Here is a 19,038-nt window from a genome sequence, read left to right as displayed (position 1 = left end):
TTCATTCGGACAAGAGCCGCAAGAACATTTAAAGGATTAGAAAACCTGCATTCTAGTGATAGACTCAAGGAACTCAATCTATGTAGCTAACGAAGAGAAGGCTAAGGGGTGACGTGATCGCAGTCTGTAAATACCTGCAGGGGGAGCACATATTTAATTATGGCTCTTCAGTCTTATAGACCAAGGTATCACGATGGGTGGAAGTTGAAGCTAGACAAACCCAGACTGGAGCTAAGGTGTAAATGTTTAACAATGAGAGTAATTAACCGTTGGACCAATTTACCAAGGGGCATGGTGGAGTCTCCATCACTGGCCAGTTTTATAACAAGATTGGGTGTTTTTCTAAATTAAATCAGGGCAGCTCTCTGGCCTGTGTTATACAGGAGGTCAGACAAGATGATCCCAGTGGTTCCTTCTGGCCTTGGAATCTATGATTCCATGAACAGTCCTGAGCTAGGAGGGGGCCGTGAGGTCCCAGAGCTAGGCATGCTGGATGACGTCCTCCATGAGGGGATTGGGAGATGGTGGCTCTTACAGAGATCTAGGCTCTGACTGAAAGGGGCCAGATTTTCAGCAGTGTTCAGGAGGGCTCTGGGAGTTAGCGCCCTGCAGCTTCAGTCAGGTAGGTTTGGAGATGACCTTTCCTCCGAGGGCCAGCACATGAATGAAGCCCTCGTGGTGGTAGACTGTGTTTTCAGCACCAAGGAGGAAATTCAGACACACACAGCTGCTTCAGAGGAGTGGGCCACCACACCGAGCCGGCGGGCCAGAGAGACTAGAAGGCCACCAAGAAGCACAATGGCAGTTGGCTCCACTCCAGCCATACTGGGAACAATTTTCCAAACCTGCCCAAGCCATGTCTCTCCCTGGGCTCCTGGAGGGAAAGGGAGCCAGAGCTTGGGTGTGATGTAGCTCTGCAGACGTGCGGGACACGTGAGGGACCGCAGAGCAGGGGGAGTGCTGGCCCCTGGCCCTGCGCTCATGCTAGAGAAGATGCACGTAACCCTCACAGAATGACGAAAAGTGTCTGCAGGTTCAGGGAAAAGGGATGATACAGAGGGCTGTGCCCAGGGGTAGCGTTAGTGGCCATTACGTCTGAAAAGACAGCGGTGCCCTGGTAGAACTAGTGAGCAGGGTGGCATTTCCTGTGGCGCTCTTGTGAAGGATGTTTTACCTCAGAAAGGGTTAGATACTCATGGGAGCCGTGTGGAGTGAACAAGTATCCCCATGTCGCCCTCAGGCCAAGGGCCTCGGGAAATGTTTTGTGGCCTTTTGAAAACAATGTAATGAACCTTGGCAGGTCTGAGTTGGGAGCGCAGCAAGGACCCCAGCACCTGCCGGTCACCTCTGGGGGGCTCTGCAGGAACCCCCTGGGTGTCCCCTAGATATGAGGAGAGCCTGGGAGCAAGGGGTCATTGTTCTATTTCCATGTGACTGGGAAGAGCCTGTCCTACGGCATGGGGAATCCATGCTACTTGAGGTGCTAAAGGATCCAGAACATCTGAGGTCTGGATGGAGGAGGCTGCGATCAAACTAGGCCGAGCTCCGACAAAGCAGAAAACCAGTTATGATAAGCAGGCCAAGGCCAGGACAGAACAGCTGGGTGTGACGAGGTGGGACTGTTCTTAATGTTTCCTCTGAATACTGTGTGGGTGCCTCAGTTTCCCCTATGCATTTCTTAAGTCTCCAGTGTGCATAAATGGCCGACACTCTGTATCCTGGCAACAAATGGCTGGGGCCCTTCCCTGTGCAAGGGAATAGCTAAAGGTGAACAAAGAGATCAGGTGACCTCCTGGCCTGGGAAAGAGACAAAGGCCAGAAAGGAGGGGCTGGGGGTGGGGTTCAGTTTGGAGCTGGCTGGGGACGGGAAATGAGGGCAGACGTGGGTGTCTGGCTCGCTGGGCCCCAGAATGGACCTGGCTGAGGGGTTCCCATTCTCTGTACCTACAAGCTCTGTTTTAGACCATGTTCCTGTCATCTAATAAACCTCTGTGTTACTGGCTGGCTGGGAGTCACATCTGAGTGCGAAGTGGGGGTGCAGGACCCTCTGGCTTCCCCAGGACCCCGCCTGGGTGGACTCGCTGTGGGAAGCACACGGAGGGGCAGAGGATGATGAATGCTCCAAGGTCAGACCCAGGAGGTGAAGCCGTGGGAGCTTCTTGCCCTGGAGACAGTCTGCTCCGAGGGAGAGGAGGTTCCCCAAAGTCCTGCCTGGCTTTGTGAGGAGCAGTTCTAGAGCATCGCCCGGGGACTCCGTGACACTTGTGCAATTAGAAGATGAACTGGCTTATGTGGCTGAACTCTCCAGTTTGAGGAATAGCCACTGTCACTATCACTATCCTAGCAACACGCACCATGCAGAGGATGGTCCTTGAGAGCAGAAACATGCAGCGAGTGCAAAGGGTGGCCAGTGGGATGTCCCTGGCCTCCTGCCAAAGCAGTCTAGACCCCCCAGTGGGGCAGCTGGGAGTCCCGCCCTGGTGCTCCAGGCCAGAGATGCGTGGGAGGGCCCTCCCGCCTGGGGGAGAACCTCGTTAATGTTCTGGGCCTCCCGCCCTAGGCCCCCGAATCCATGGAAGGATGGAGACTTACGGGCACCGGCCAGCTCGGGGATACTCAGCCTGAGGCTTGCGAGCCGCATGTGGCTCTTTCATATGTCTCCTGCGGCTCTTTGCAGCATGTGATATTAAAACACCGTGTGATTTCATTATTAACCAAGCCAAGTGATTAGCCAGTCAGGATGCTTTTCCTATGTTATCAATCAACTGTAGCTGATAAAATAACACCTGGTCAGTCATTTTGCTGTGAGCATAATATAGCTAGCTAGCTAGATAGCTAGATATACTCTCAAATTGTTCCCCATCATATTGTTTAAATATGACTCTCTAGTGAATGAAACAATGAATTCGCATGGCTGTGGCTCTTTTGGGTAATGCCGATGGCTAACTTGGCTCCAGAACCACTGAGGTCTGAGTATCACTGGGCTAGAGCCAGCGCGGCTGCTGCAACGAACCTCCCCCATTCACCTGGCAATGAAGTACCATAAAAGGTGTTGCTCAGAGCCGCTGGCTAAGCTCAGGGTTAGCGGTGGATGGCGTGACAGCCTCTGCACCAGTCGTGGGATGTAGGAGGCGCAGAAAGTGGCCCCGTTTCCGGGGAGTTGTGCAAGAGGATGGAAGCAGGTGTGAGAGGACTTACCCAAGGGTGCGGTAAGGGACTGGCAGGCGACAGTCCAACCTGTCAATTTGCTACCAGTATCAGATTATGGACTGTGACTAATTAACGTATCAATTGCCCTGGCTGCTGTTTCAGTGCTGGGCTCTCATTTTCCTCCAGAATCAGCCTGGCTGCGTCGTGCCGGTTTGCCCAGGGTGTTCTTTGTTCGATAACGGCATAGACAATGTCTGAGATGCAGGCCCAGCACCCCCAGGTGCAGTGGGAACTTGCCTCATCTGACGGCTGGCTCTGCTCAGGACGTAGTCCTGCCATTGCTAGATGAGTGATGCACGTTACACGTGTTCAGAATATGTTGCCATTAGCCGACACAACCCTGTGTTAGGGCAGAAAGCCTCACACGGGCAGGAGCGGCTCTAGGTATTTTGCCGCCCCAAGCATGGCAGGCAGGCTGCTTTCGGTGGCTTGCCTGCGGGAAGTCCCCGGTCCCGCGGATTTGGTGGCGGCCTGCGGGAGGTCCGCCAAAGCCGCGGAACCACCGGACCCTCCACAGACATGCCGCCGAAGGCAACCTGCCTGCCGCCCTCGCAGCGACCGGCAGAGCGCCCCCCATGGCTTGCCGCCCCAAGCACGTGCTTGGCGTGCTGGAGCCTGGAGCCGCCCCTGCACACGGGGGCTGCTTACCCTTACCCAGTGCGTCTTGAATCGGACTCATACCGCTGGAAAAAGACCAACTAACCACTTGACTGGAAGTGCTGGCAGGGCATGGAGCACTGGTGTGGATGGGAGGAAATGGGTATTCCCTGATAATGCTGGCTCATATAACCAGCTCGTTCTGGGCTAACGTCGGACACAATCCCAAATGCTAATGGAGACACCTCAATGAGAAAAGTGAGAATTTCCATTTGCACGCGTGTGCCCACTCCCCCCCCGCCCCGCTCCCTTTTTGAGGTATGGGGCCTGGAGGAAAAAGGCAAATTTGGAGCAGTGTCTCAGATAAAGACTTCGCTGTTTTGTAAGATTTTCCGATCTCTTCAACCCTACAAGCCCGAGTGGTGCGTTCCTTAGTATTGACTTAGCTGTGCTCATTTCTTTGCCTCCATAGAAACATCCACAAAGCCCCAATCCGCTGAACTATCGCAGGCGGCTGGTGCTCCAGGACTCTGCACCCGCTACCAGAGTCCAGCATTCCCGGCAGCGACGAATTGTCAAAGCTGTTTGTGGCTTTAATTGCTCGGCCCTGGGCTGAGCTGGTGTATGTGATCAGATGCTGAGTGGGGGCTGCGATGTGGAGGCTCTGACCTGTGAATTATATCCCTGTACCCCTGGGCTGGGACACGCTGGGGCCATTCCTGGAGGGGGCTCTCAGCACTCGGCCGAGGGAGGGCATCACGCCAGCGTCTCTTAAAGAAGCGATTGTTAGGCCTTGCCCAGGGAGTCGTCTCTTTGAAGCTGAGGCTTTGTCCAGTTGTCACTCGGTTTCGGATTGGAATGGCCCTTTGGCTGAGGAAGATCGTTGATAAGGTGTTGACCAGACAACTCCCCAGCACTCCCCGTGTTGTGGAGGGCGATTTGGTGCCTCCCCAGGCCTCGATGGACTGTGGCTGTCGGCTGCAGAGTTGTGCATGCTCAGCCCTTGTGAAAACCAGGCCATGGGCCACCGGCTGGGCACGGACACAGGGAAGCACTTCGACTGACTGGGCTTTTGTGAAAACGGAGGCCTCGCGGCCAGAGTGAAGCAGGCGTTTTCACTAGGTTGGAATGAGCTTTGTAAAACCACATTTGCTAGAAAAGGGTCCGGCTGAAATGCAGAGAAAATGGTTGATTAGCTGTTGTGTGCTTTGCCTCCCTCTTTCGTGGTAATACAAGGTTAGCTACAGACTTGACGGGAAACGAAATACACGGGATGGTTTTGTGCGCAGAGAACTTTAGTAACCGAGGGAATTAAAAATCAGAGAGAAAACACCATTATGTTCCACTAAGTTATGAGTGGAACATAATGTTCATAAATTATGAGACGTACATCTGACAAAGTGGGTATTCACCCACGAAAGCTCATGCTCCAATACGTCTGTTAGTCTATAAGGTGCCACAGGACTCTTTGCTGCTTTTACAGATCCAGACTAACATGGCTACCCCTCTGATACGTTATGAGGCCTGTCACGGAACGTGATGGAGAAAAATACATGCCAAGTGCTGCAGTAGACATTGTCATAAAACATGGTATAAAATCCTAGAGCCCTGTGCTGTGTGTGAGTAGGATTATTGTTCATCTGTAGGTCACACCTAGAGGCCTCCACCAGGATCATGCCCCTCTTGTGCGAGCCATTGTGCAAACACACATAGGAAACAGTTTCTGCCCCCAAGAGCTGACGCTCTATGTAATCTCACCTTTTGTTTTCTGGGTGCTGCATCTTTAAATTCCTATGTGCATGGGAGGTAGAGCTGTACTGTGCCGTCATTCCCCCGCTCTCTGGCCCAGGGATTCTTCAAACAAAGTGGAACAGCTCAGCATCCGGGCTTGAGAAGGCAACGTACCCTTGCCTGGTGCACGGGGTGCTCAGCTGGGAGTTGAGAGGACTGGGGTCACAGCCCTGCTCCATAGCAAGCTGAGTGGGATTAGAACCTGGGTTTCCTATATCCTGAGTGAGCGCCCTTCCTACTGGGTATAAACAGGGCCAGATTTACACCTTACGCGCCCCGAGGCGCAGCATCTTCAGTGCCCCCCGCCCCCCGCCTACAGCCGACCTTCATGTTCTCCCATCAAAAATGAAACGTGTAACCCACTTTTAGGTGCCCCTAGAACGCCAGCGCCCCAGGCACGTGCCTCCTGTGCCTAATTAGAAACCCGGCCCTGGGGCTAAGTGGGGGGTGCGCTAGGTGTGCTCTGAGCACCCACCCACTGGCTCAGGCCCTCTGGGTGAGGGAGGCAGAGGCACAGCGAGTCTGAGAATCCGGCCAGGGCTTAGGTGTGAGCCAGGGTGCTGAGCCAGGTCAGGCTTGAGGCAGCTTTGTAAATAGGCACGGGCAGAAAAGTAGCTTCCCAGGGGACTTGGCCAGCAGGGATTTAGGAACCAGTGGGGTTCGGTGGCAGCTGAACAGGGCTTTGAAGATCCACATTTCGGACTTAGGTGCCTACGGCCGTTGTCTAAGTCCCTTTGCTGCTCTGGCCCCGAGTGTCTCCAGGCGATGGGCTGCATGTGCTTTGCCTCCTGCAGTGGGGTGCTGGAGTGGAGGAAATGCCCCCCCCCAGACAGTTATTTTAGTGGCTGTGAGGGTGACACTGGGCTTTCATTCACTCTTTAGCTTTGCGTCTCCATTGGCGAATGGTCTGTTTGGGCAGTTCCCGGGGGCGGAGTTTTATCTCAGAGGGTAACCGGATCCACTTGCTATTTTGGGATCTAGTGGCTTTTACTGCCCCAGTGCAGGGCGTGTCTTCAGATGGGAAGAGGCCATTCAAATAGCCCCTAGCTGGGGGCAAGTTTTAGTTTCTCCTGAGCATGGCTGGAGTCAAAGGGGTGAGTGCCAGGGAGTGGGCTCTGTACCCCAACAGCAATGCGCCCAGGCAGCTGGATCCCCAGGAAGGGCTAGCACAGGAGAGGACTCACCGCTAGCTAGCTAGTGCATGCCCCAGAAGGCATGAAAAGAACATTAAGGGTGCCAAGTGAAGCTACCCACGCCACCTTAGTTCTGCTCCCACGCTCACAGCCAGGAAGCTAGGCTTCAGCTGCAGGAGCGCAGGCTACATTTTCCCACATGGATCAGCATGAGGGTTTGAACGTGAGCCTCTCAGATCCACAGCACAGTCCCCTACGACATGAGCTAAAAGAGCAGCTCCTAACAGAAGTAGGCTGTTATCCTCTGTGTGGACCAGTTTCACAAGAGGGCTGTAACACACACTTGATGCGTGAATCACACCACTACTTGCTAGCCAGGAACAGTAGAACAGTGGGTATCCAAAATCCATTGTCCTGTTCCCTGCTCTGGGAGGGGAGTGTTGTCGAGGAGTTAGAGCAGCAATTCATAATAGGTAGGCCAAGTACAGGCGGCTCTGCGGGGTGGATGATAGTTACCCTTGCAATATTAGAGACCTGGGTTCTCGTCCCAACTGACTTGGATATAAACTGGCTATCAGGAAGTTTAGACTTGAAATTAGACAAAGGTTTCTAGCCATCAGAGGAATGAAGTTCTGGAAGAGCCTTCCAAGGGGAGCAGTGGGGGCAAAAGACATATCTGGCTTCAAGACTAAGCTTGATACGTTTATGGAGGGGATGGTATGATGGGGTAGCCTAATTTTGGCAATTAATTCGTCTTTGACTATTAGCGGTAAGTATGCCCAGTGGTCTATGATGGGATGTTAGATGGAGTGGGATCTGAGTTACTACAGAGAATTCTTTCCTGGGTGTCTGGCTGCTAAGTCTTGCCCACATGCTCAGGGTTTAACTCATCACCATATTTGGGGTCGGGAAGGAATTTTCCTCCAGGGCAGGTTGGCAGAGGCCCTGGAGGTTTTTCGCCTTCGCGTGGGGCATGGGTCACTTGCTGGAGGATTCTCTGCACCTTGAGGTCTTTAAACCATGATTTGAGGACTTCAATAACTCAGACATAGGTTAGGGATTTGTTACAGGAGTGGGTGGGTGAGATTGTGTGGCCTGCGTTGTGCGGGAGGTCAGACTAGATGATCATACTGGTCCCTTCTGACCTTAAAGTCTATGAGTCTATGACTTCATCTTACAGTATGTGTAAAGTGGGGGGAGGGGGAGAGAGGGTGATACATGTCTGCCAAATAGGGAGATCATAAGCTTTCCATAATATTAAGGGGTGTGACCTACCCAGAGATAGTAACAGCTGAAGAGATAACTTAAACTCATGGTCTCTGGGCTCTTAGCTCAGTGCACCTTCCCTGTGTCATAAATACTCTTGCAGGAAGGTTGCACCTTAACATAACTTTATTTCATAGAATCCAAAATGATAACACACAAGAATTCAAAAACAGAGATGAAGCAGGCTGCTCCCTAAGGCAGGCAGAGGCACAACTCACCCCTCCTGATGCTAGGGTGTCTGGCCCAGGTCACATGCTGCCTTACAGAGCCCCCCCACCTGCAAGCAGGACCAGGAAAACCCCAGAGAATTTAAAGTGATAGAGCAGAATTCTAACACAATTTCAATACACCATACCCCGAGGCTCTAGGGACCTGGCTGTGCACAGGGAGGAATGGGTCTCTCTTTCTTCCTCCCTACACTTTTTCCCTCATAGAGCTGGAAGAGAAGGATTTTGGATGTGCTGGAGCTCATGGTGATGGGACAGTCTCCTGAACTTGTTCACTTTCTGAGGGACCAGTAGCCGATGGCTTGGGGAAATGTCTTTGATTTTAATGGGTCTATCTGAGTGCTATGTGCCATGTCGGGGGCGGGGAAGGAAAGCTTTGCATCTCATCCATGCGCAAGTCCCCCTACAGAAAATGCCTGAATTCCTCTTGGGGAATGCCTGTCACCTGCTGTTTGAGAACACCCGCCCTCTCACACACACACACACACACACACACACGCTGGCATTTCCTGTATTGGCTTTGTTGAAATGGCGAGGCTGTGAACTGGAACCCTGGGTTCCAGCACCACGCCCAGGAAAAACCACCCAGGCCAGTTTGACATTGCGGCTCCTGCTGAGCTGCTGCCGGGGGTTGTGAAATGTGTTTTTCCGCCGGCGCAATGGGGTTTGTTTCTGTACCATGCCCAGCAGCTTTCCCGAGAAGGATGCAAATGTCATTCTTCTTCTCTTCGACAGGCCTGGTTCTCAGGCTGTGCCAGCATGCATGGCCCTGGCTTGCTGCTGCTCCCTCCCCCCTGCCTGTGCCCACCCACTGCCCTCCAGCGAGGGAACTGGCAACGCGGTGGTAGGCCGGCAGTGACAATGAACCATTGGCAGAGCCTTGGCAGAGCTCCTTGAACCATGTGCGAGTTGGAGGTTGGCACTGATCCTGGCACACGGGGGGGTCTCTGCCGCCCAGACAAACACACGCAGAGGGCACTAAGGTCAGGCTTGTTGCAGGAGACGGTTGGTGATCCAGGGCAGAGAAGCACGAAGGATCACCGAGTACCGACTCAGTGAAATATTAAAAAAGGCACTTTATTAAGTGAACGAGGCAGAAGCAATTATCTTGTGTAATAAATAAGGAGACAAAAAGGGACTTTGACCCAGCGTCTCACAGGGCGTGAGTGGGGAGCTCTTGACTCGTTGCGCTGGCTCAGCCTCGTCCCAGCGCTCTGCCCACCCCGTTGCCCAGCCTGCCGGCAGAGCGCCATCACTCGGAGCTGGCCGGGTTCCACCGGCGCACGGGCCAGGGCCAGGGCCAGGGCGTTCCGATGCGAGGAAGAAAGTCTGAGGCAAAGTGGGGCACTTAGGTTAACTCAACCATTTGTCTGTGGCTACCCGAAAGGGGTCAGTGTTGTCACGCTTCAGCATTCAGAGCCCCCAGTGCCCTTCCGGCCCCCTCCACGGCCTGCCCAGCCTCGCCTGAACCCCCACCTCCTTCACAGACGCAGCCACTCCCTCTGCCTGACCTCAGAGACACCAGGACACCTGGCTCTCTTCCCCACGCAGCCCAGCTCCCATCCACCTGCTGGGACGATCAGGAGGAGCTTCTGAGGTGGCCTCTGGAATCCCCCTCACAGCTGCCTCCTGAGAGCAGACACCTACCCGCAGTTGATAAGCTCTGCTCAAGTTCACAGCGCTGGCTTTTTGCTGCCCTGTTCTCTCTCTGCCTCCCGCCTCGTGCCCCCTTCCCCACCACACTCACCTCCCCGCCTGCTCCCAGCCCCCCTTGTTCCATCGCCCCCGCCCCCAGCCAAAGTAACAAACAACCCTGCTCGCGCAGTCGCATGCTGAGCATCATGTTATCATCACACGCACACAACGAATGCTGCACGCCAGCCCCCGCCCCGGCTGCATGGCCTCCTTGGCAGGTCCTTTCCTGCTTCCTCTGTACTGGGAGCTGCGAGGGCGAGGACCGTGTGATGTCTCCTGCGTGTCTGCACAGAGCTTGGCGCAACAGGGCCCCGTCCCAGCTCACCAGTGGGAGCTAAAACTCTTAAATAACACTTGGCACCGATGCAGCGTGTTGCCTGTACCAAGCCCTGAACAAACAGCTGTCGATGGTTGTGACATCCCTGGGAGCAGGTCAGGGTCACTACCCCCATCGCACAGCCAGGGGAAGTGGCTTGCGCAAGGTTGCCCGGCACGTCAGTCAGCAGCAGCCAGGAATAGAATCCAGGTCTGCTGACGCCCCGCCCTGTACTCGCACCTAATCACAGCGCAGGAGCAAGGAACTGACCCAGCTTGGCCTATTAATGGACATGGGTCCCACTTGTCTGCTTGGTTGCCATGAGGAGACCCCTGGGAAATCCCGCTGAGGAGGGAGTGCTGGGTGTGGGGAGGTGGGTGGCAACGGGAGGCGGTCAGACTTTGAAAGGGGCAGAGGATGGTACCTTTACCCCCGACCAGGACTGTGCCCCCTAAGCTGCACCAGCACTGGGGCTTGGGCCTTCGCAAATGGAGCTGCAACGCCCTTTCCCTTTGATCTCTGGCACTTCCCAGCGGCAGGCAGAGCTCTGTGCCCACCTGGTCATAGCTGTGCAGCTCTGGGCCACCCGCAGAGTGGCAGGCGTGACTCCAGCCTCGCTGTGTGGCCCGGGGTTCCTCCTAGTGAGTGTCACGGACGTAGATGCCCCTGGGATCACTCCGGATGCCCCCATACTGATTTAGGGGCCCCTGCAGGGGAGGAGCCTGCAGGAAAGTAGAGACAGCACAGCCACAGGACAGAGGACTCATCCTCACCTGGAGCCTGAAATCTGGGCAGGTTCCCTGGTGGGGGGACATGGGTACAGGTGGAGTGCACAAGAGGTGGGACTGTGGTTAACCCTTTAATTGCCTTCCTGCTGCAGAACACCAGGAAGGAAGCTCTATTAATGTACGGAAGGCGCCAGGTGAAGCTCGGCTGCAAAGACTAACCGCGTGGAGAGGGAGAGTGTCTCTCCGCAGGAACGGGAGGGGAGCCTATTTCAAGGGGAAGCAACAGCGTCAGCAGGAACGTGCCGAATGAGACTTTGGACAACAGAATCTGTCCCTCCCGTGCAGGCTGGACTAAGGACATGGATGCATGTGTCCTGGAGGAATGCATTACTGATCAACCCAAGGGTCAGCCCAGACGCTGGCAGAGGGGCCTGGCTGGGAGCTCGCGCTGCACACGGTCTTGTTTTTAAAAATCTCTCTTCTCGTTTCCAGGGTGGTTCTGGCCAGGGATTCTACACGCTTCTCTCGGGGATGAACGTTTCTTTGTCATTGCACGGCCATAGCTTGATCCGATTTGCGTGTGTTATTATTTACAACAAGGAAAACATTCAACAGCAACATTAAAAATTCCTTCACCTCACACAACCCTTTCTGCCCATGCTCCCGGAGCGCTTTGCAAACACCCCTCTGGGGGAGGTGATCACACCTGGTAACTGTTCACAATATGCTGGGGCATAGGGGGGTTACTCACCAAGCTGAATCCAAACTGGGTGGGTGGAGAACCGTTGCCACTGTCCGATGACTGCTCAGTAGCGTGTGAAGCAGACCATGGGCCACAGGAAGGATGCCCGGGGTTGGGGTATTCACCTAGGACTCAGGACATCTGGCTCAGGTCCTTGGGTGACTTTGGACAAAGTGCTTTAGGCTACAATATTAGCCCATCTTCAGGCACCTAAAAAGCTTTAAAAGTCTGTCCCTTGGCCTCTCCCTGCCTGAGTTCCCCAGCTGAGACTCAGGGGTAAGGCCCTGCCCCGGGGCATTGTGACGATAAACGCATCAACGTTTGTGAGGCTCTTGGCTACTCCAGTGATGAGGGTCCTATTAGAACCTAAAAGACCAAATTCCCAACCCCACCTTGCACAGACCCATCCATCAGCCCACAAACAATCACAACCGACTACAAAAACAACAAAGGTGGCTGCTCTCTCGGCGGCTTCTGGTTCATAAGCTCATAGGGGGACGGACACTTGGGTCACTGTTCCAAGCAGTTAGCTGAGGCCAGGGGCTCTACCCGCTTTACTTTGTATTGAATGGACGCAGAGAGTCTCTTTGGATCACCTGACTCCAGGAGCTGGGGCTTTCGGAAGCACACCCGGTGATGGGAGACTCTCGGTACACTCAGGAGAGCTGCCCCCCTGGATAACGAGAGCTGAGCTGCCCCCCCAGTGGCAGCGGAGTCCAAGGACTGAACGCCTGGCAGAGATGGGCCCGGACGGGGGGGCTTGCCCTGGCTCGGGGGCGCCCCTCCAGGGCTGGCAATGGGGCACTTTCCACTCCCCCGAAAGAGGAAATAAAGAGCGACGCGCCGCTTGGCCGGGGAGCTCCGGGGGGGGGGCTGTCCCCGCTGCGCCCCCAGCCCCCGGCCCCGCGCCTCGGGCTCGCCAGCGCAGAGAGCGGCCCCTGCCCGGCCGGCCCCCGGGGCGCACGTGGGGCGGAGGCGGCGGAGAGGGCACCGCGCCGCGCCGCGCACTTTCATTTTGATTCTTCGAAAGCCGCGGCCGGGCCAGGGCTCCCGCAGCCGGCGGGGGCAGAGGCTCCGCGGCCGGGCGGGCGGGCGCCGGCCCCGGGGGCTCCTCCGCGCCCCGGCCGCGGCCAACTTGGGGCAAGAGTGTGCCGGGGCGCGGAGCGCCAGCCCAGCCCGCGGGCCGGCTCCCATTGGCAGGGCAGGGCCGGCTCCGCCCTCTCCCGGCCGGCCCCGCTATAAGTAGGTGCCGTGCCTGGCCGCTGCCTGTGCCGCACGCCGGGCACCGCTGGCCCCGAGCCATGGAGCGCTGGGTGTACGGCTCGCTCGGGCTCCTCTTCGCGGGCAGCCTCCTCCTGCGCCTCTCCCGCTCCCAGCTGCTCCTGACTCGGGCCCTGCTGCAGCTGGGGCTGCTGGGGCTGCTGCAGTACCTGTGCCAGGTGTGCCTGCCCCTGCCGCTCGGCGCCACCCTCACCGCCGCCGGCTGCGTGGCCCTGGGGCGCGTGGCCCAGCGGCGAAGGCTCCCCGTGGCGGGGAAAGCCGTCTTCATCACAGGTGAGTGAGCCTGGCATCCCGTGCCCAGGGCAGCCTCCCTCCTCCCCGGCGGTTAATGTTTAATCGGCCTCTTGTCGCTGGGACGCCCGTGTTCCTGGGCAGCCTGCTTGTGCCAGGAGCTGGGTGAACTTGTCTCCGGTTGGCGCGTGCACCCGGCTGCGGTGCAGGGCGGGTGACTGCGTGGGCACGTCAGTGTGATGTCAATGGCATGTGTTCACACCCAGGTTCCTGCACAAGGACTCCTGTGTCCTGCAAGGGCCCACCCGGCCTGTGCAGCAGAGCCTGGGTTCTGAGGGCTCAAAGTGAGACGGGCTGGTTCCCACGCCTGCGGTGTGGTGTCCTGGATCTGCACGTGGCTTGATTGTGAGGGCTGTGGTGATCCAGCCCACTGTGTGGGCTGCTGCTGTGCCTGGGACTGAGGGAGGCAGGATGCCCCTTGGAGCAGGGTATGGTGGTGTGTTCGGGGTCAGCTCGGGGGCTTGTCGGCCGTCAGAAGGCTCCCGTGCAGGTGGTGGTGTAGCCTCGACACCAGCTGTTCATCCCGGCACCCAGAGGAAGTTACACTTGTATCACATAGCCCCTGACTGGTCCTGAGGGCGGGAGGTTAGGACAGTGACTGTCCCCACTCTGTGGGCGAGGCCTACCACTGGCTGCCCCATAATAACCCCTTCCTCCCACCTCCTCCTGCGCGTGGCGATCTCTGCCTGGCCCAGCCGAGCAGACAGTCGCCCCCGTCCCAGGCTCCTGCTCTCTGAGCTGGGCCAGCCGAGCTTGGACTTGCACTCGGAAGTGCTTCCCTGGCTGACGGACTGTACGTCTACGACACAAAGGAAAACCCGCGGCTGCCCCGGGCCAGCTGACTCGGGCTCCAGGGGCTCGGGCTGCGGGGCTGGTTCTTTGCTGTGCAGACTTCAGGCTTGGGCCTGCGCTCAGAGACCCTCCCACCCTGCAGGGCCTAGAGCCCGGGTGCAGCCCGAGCCCCTGGAGCCCAGGAGTCTCCGCAGCCATGAAACTGCCCCGCAGCCCGAGCCCCACGAGAACTGTTCCTCGAAGATGGTGTCTCCAGCGTGATGCCGGCACGCTGCCCCACGGCTGTGTGACTGGCTAGCCTGGGACTGTGCTGCTGCCGGGGATGAGTCTCTGGCACTTCCCTCTTGCTTGCTGAAGCCTGGTGCGCTGCTGGTACTACAGGGCCGTGCTTTCCTGTCTGATGGTGAGGCTGAGCCAGAGCCAGTGAGCCCCGTGAGATGCCCCTTTATGGGAGCAAGTGTGCACCTGTGAGGAGGGCAAGGTCATGGGAGCCTGGGCACCTCGGTCCTAGCTCCAGCTCTGCCCTTAACTAGCTTTGTTAGTGAATCTCCCAGGGCCTCTGTTTTCCCCTTTTGTAAAATGGGGCCATTCATGTGCACACCCACCCATGCCCCTTGGAGAGTGCCAAGCCAGCTGTTGTAATGGCCAGGGGCTGGCAGGGCAGGCCGAGGTAGCCCTCCATGAGCACTTCCTGCCTTCTTGGATCCTGATCCCTCCTGGAAGGAGCCCACTGACTGATGCCAATCCCAATACGCTCCGACAGGGCGAGAGCCGTGGTCCGGGAGCTGGTGTGATGCTGGCATGTGGGGAACGTTTGGGCAGGTGCTTCCCAAGGGAGCAAGGCCTGGCTCCTTGCAGGAAGAGCGGGGTTTGCTCTTTGGCTGTTTCCAACAACAGCAGTCTGATGGGGTAGAGGTCCCGCAGTGTCTGGAGCGGCGCTGGCCTTGCCAAGAGAGGAAGGTGGGAGTGGAGGAGAGAGGGGGGCCTATGGGAGGAGATGAGGCCAGAGGGACTCATCTGGGACTGACTTGGAGGATCAGAGAATGACCCTGGCAGTTGGGGAGCCATGGGCAGGTGGGAGGTATTTCCATGCACATACAGATGGGAAGGTGGCTGCAGAGCAGAGTGGCCTCTCGGGGACACCTGTACTCAAGAGGGAGCTACAGAGCTCAAGGTGAGAGTTGACAAATGCAACAGATGTGAACGATTCAGCTGAGTGAAGGTCGAGGTGGCAGCAGATACAGGCCGTGCGAGGGAGGGAAGAGCAAGCGTGTTCTTTGCTGAAAGCCGCCGGGCGTGAAGTGCATGTGCACACGTGTCGTGTTCCTGGGCACATGGATGTTCCCCTGCATGTGAACATGCGCCTGTCTCTGGCGGGTCCCTTGGCATTCCCAGAGCACCAGTGACTCCAGCTCTCTGATGCAGCGTGCTGACCTGGGCTGCGGCAGAGCATGTCGCGCGAGGCCTGTGCGTGGCACTGCTTGTATAACTGGTGAGTCAGTGAGTGGAACGAGGTGTTCTCGCCCCAGGGCCTGGCAGGGACACGCTGCCGGCCTGTGGCGTTTGCTGGTAGCTGGCATTTCCTTGTGGCTCCAGCTGCAGCTGGTGACCCAGGTCAGTTTGTGGCTGTGGCCTAGCGCAGACCTCTTTGCGGGGCGGATGCCAAGTGCTTCATTCAGGCAGGATGGGCATCAAATCAATTTAGCATTTGCATAATAAGTCGCCCCATTCCCTGGTGAGTTAATTCAGGGCACACGCCTGGCAAACAGGTTCCGGCTCTGCCTGTGTCACTCCCTCAGACAGAGGCACGCAGTCCCCAGGAAGAGGTGGGGGCCTCTGTGTCTGACCCGAGCCGTGTCTCTCCCCCGCCCCATGCCTTCGGGACGGGGCGGCCTGAGGCAGGGTAGTGAGGCTCTCTCTCCTTACACAATGCCAGCCGCAGGAGCGTGTGGCGTGCACAGCCAGCCTCTGGCTAGCAGCTCTTTCCTTCGGCCCTCGCTCGCTCAGGAGGTTCTCGTCGGGCAGCGAGTGCCACACGTTACCGGTGCAGTGTGTAAAGGCAGGACTTTCTGTACCGTGGGTGCAGCAGCGCTGGCCCGTGGTTCAAGTGGCATTCGCAGTTTATTTCCAGGAGTGTCCCACTTTTGGACCCCCGTTGCAGGCTGTGTGAAAGCTACGAGAAGCTGCGTTTTGCTGCTCGGTGGTGCTGCGTCGGGCGCTGGTTCAGACAGGAGCGGATAGACCGAGGGGCTGCTTGTTTACAGAGCAGTTTTAGAATACAATAGCTGTGTAACCCAATGGGAACAGGTGGTGAAAGCCTCTTCTGCTGGCTGGTCCACAGAGCGGAAAGCAGTTCCTCCTGCAGCTCCAGTGGTACGGCTCTGAGCTGGGAATCTGCCAGACTCCAGGCCGTGCCCCTGATCTCTGGGGGATGAGTCGGGGGAGAGGGGCTGTCACTCACAGACAGAGCTCTTTAAAACAGATTGTTTAAACCAGGATTGGGCCATTGTGGTAGCAGACGCCAGGGGGCCCTGTGGCCACCCCTCCTGCATGTTTGTTTGGGTGATGGGGGCACCTGCTCGAGGGTGGAGAGGCAGGAGCCACACAGGTGGGAGGGCAGAGCTGGCAGATGTGCTGCAGGCAGGTAGTTGCTCCTGGTCCTAGTCGGGTTCCAGGCGTCCATGGGCGGCTGCAGTGTGTTTTGGGAAGCGAGTGAAGACAGCGGCACCCTTATGGGGCTGCTGCACCGCCTTGTGTTTAGCAGTTCTTAGTCAGTAACTTGTAAGTGGGGTGCACAGACCTCAGCCCTGGATGCATGGGGAGCCTGGCTCCTGGTTTCTCTGCTCAGAACGAGAAGGGTGTGATAGGATGGGAGCAGCATGACCCATGGTGGCAAAGGAAGCGTTCACGCTCTTGTCCTGGGAAAGAGCACAGCTCTTTGCCCGTATTGCAAAGACACTGAGGGGGCAGGGAGAGTGGAGACCCATCCTCGCACTCTGGACAGGGGAATGGAAGCCCTGGGCACAACCGCTCCTGCAAGACTCCACATGGTTTAAGCTCAGGAAAGCTGCAGGATGCCGGGAGCCCAGGGAAGGGCTCTGGGAACGGCTGAGCTGCTGCCCTTAGGGGCTTGCACTAAGTGGGCTCAAGCTACCCTGCCAAAAATAGCAGCGTGGACATGACAGCTCCAGCGGAGACTCGGACTCGACACCTGAGCTCAGCCCCAGATGGTCAGCTGGGCCTGAGATGTTGCTTGATTGTCACGGCGGCTGCGTCAGGACCCCCCCCAAAATGATGATGGCAGGTGAAATTCAATGTTGATCGATTGCGAAGCCATGCACGTTGGAGGGCAAATGGGAATGGCTCAAGCACCTGGCAGGGTTTGAAACTAACGGCCAGAGGTGCTGGCCAGAGGTCCCCTTCAGTCTCCTTTAGCCACAGGTGGTTCGCTACAGCTGGCCCAGTCTGGATTGCGGCCAGGACCCAGGACACCAGCAGCTGCAGTAGCACTGCTGGATGAGCTGCTGCTGTCAGTGGCTGGAAGGTGGTCAGACAGCCATTCGCATCCTCCTGGACCTCTCTGCAGCATTCCACACGGTCAATACAGAACATCAGTACCCTCGGTGATTTCCAATGGCTAACTACTCTACTCTCCGTGGTGGTTTTTTTTTTTAATTACTCCTTATTTCTGGTTTTAATGTGTCTAGCTTCAACTTCCAGTCACTGGATCAGGTTAGACCAATCTCTGTAAATGGAAGAGTTGTTGTTCAATATCCGTTCCCCATGCAGGTACTTACAGACTGCAATCAAGTCACCCCTTAGCCGTCTCTCTAAGCTAAACGGACTCAAGGAGCTCGATCTATCACCTACACGGCAGGTTTTCTAAGCCTTGTGGCTCTTCTCTGAACCCTGTTCAATTCATCAACATCCTTCCTGAACTGTGGGCACCAGAACTGGACAGTGTGCCAGCAGCATGTTCCCCAAACTGGTGGTATGCCCTAGCATAAGATTTCACCAAGCCAGGAACAAATGTCCTTCCAAAATACTCTACTAGTTATTATGAAGCCACAGACAGTCTCCCTCAGGCCTCGCCCCTCATGCACCACCCAGACAAACCAGACTTTTTGATGAAAGGCTGTTAAAACCAAAGTTCATCGCATCTTAGGCTCTTCCAGAGAGGCACCAAAAAACCCCGGTGATGCCAATCCTCTAGTAAACGAACCTTTTAATAACTTTTTATTAATAAAACCTTTTTGTTTTTAAAGTGAATTGTATATATTACAGTTGATTTCAGAGTCTGCAGATCAGTACAATAGCAGTAGTGATAAATCTGCTAGCTTGCAATACGTCTTTCTGGCTTACCCAAAAGATTGGGGTCCTCAGTCCATTGTTCAAAGCTCTCCTGGTTGGAAATCACAGTCCAGAGATGTGGGGCAGGAATGAGGCTGGGAGGTGATGTCACCACCACCCCCAGTCCATGGCTCAAACGCAGAGCTTTGCATCACATGCTTTGTGTGCCTTGCTGAATCATGGGGTTTCCATTGTCTGTGCTCTGAGGCATCTTCGGGAGAGGTCCACTCAGGGGATGGGGAAAGCAGGGGCCTGGCCCCCCCAATCAGTGGGAGCACAGAGCTCCTCTGGGGCTGGGGTGGGGAGAGCGAGCTCCTCTGGCCCTGGGGTGGGAGATGACGGTTCCTCCGGTCCTGGGGCATGGGGAGATCCAGCTCTCCTGGCCCTGGGGCTGTGGTGGGGAAAGCGAGCTCCTCTGGCTGCCGGGGGCACAGAAAGTGCTTGTCCATATGCAGCCAAATTTTTATTCTTGTGCACGCCCCTGGGTCCGCTGAAAGAGTGGATTCTCCATAATGCCTATCAACACCTGACTGGCTAGTCTTGATGTCAATCTGTCTTGTGGGTGTTACCCAGGAACACAACATCTTTAGTAACAAGCATGTTCAGAAACCATAAAATT

The 19,038-nt window shown here is 56.4% G+C and overlaps 1 protein-coding gene across 1 annotated transcript in view; it reads left to right on the top strand.

Moving 5' to 3' along the window:
• The first annotated feature begins 12,973 nt into the window (after positions 1 to 12,973).
• Positions 12,974 to 19,038, top strand: part of HSD11B2 (hydroxysteroid 11-beta dehydrogenase 2) — a 55,028-nt gene continuing 48,963 nt past the window's right edge. The window contains exon 1 of the mRNA XM_044987468.1: positions 12,974 to 13,259. Within this exon, the coding sequence (XP_044843403.1) occupies positions 13,007 to 13,259 (253 nt within the window). The 5' untranslated portion in view covers positions 12,974 to 13,006. The remainder of the gene's footprint in view (positions 13,260 to 19,038) is intronic.

This window comes from Mauremys mutica, chromosome 14 (assembly GCF_020497125.1).
Source record: "Mauremys mutica isolate MM-2020 ecotype Southern chromosome 14, ASM2049712v1, whole genome shotgun sequence".
Lineage (NCBI taxonomy): Eukaryota > Metazoa > Chordata > Testudines > Geoemydidae > Mauremys > Mauremys mutica.
Note: the sequence above shows the minus strand (reverse complement) of the source record. Positions and strands in the feature narration are given on the sequence as shown.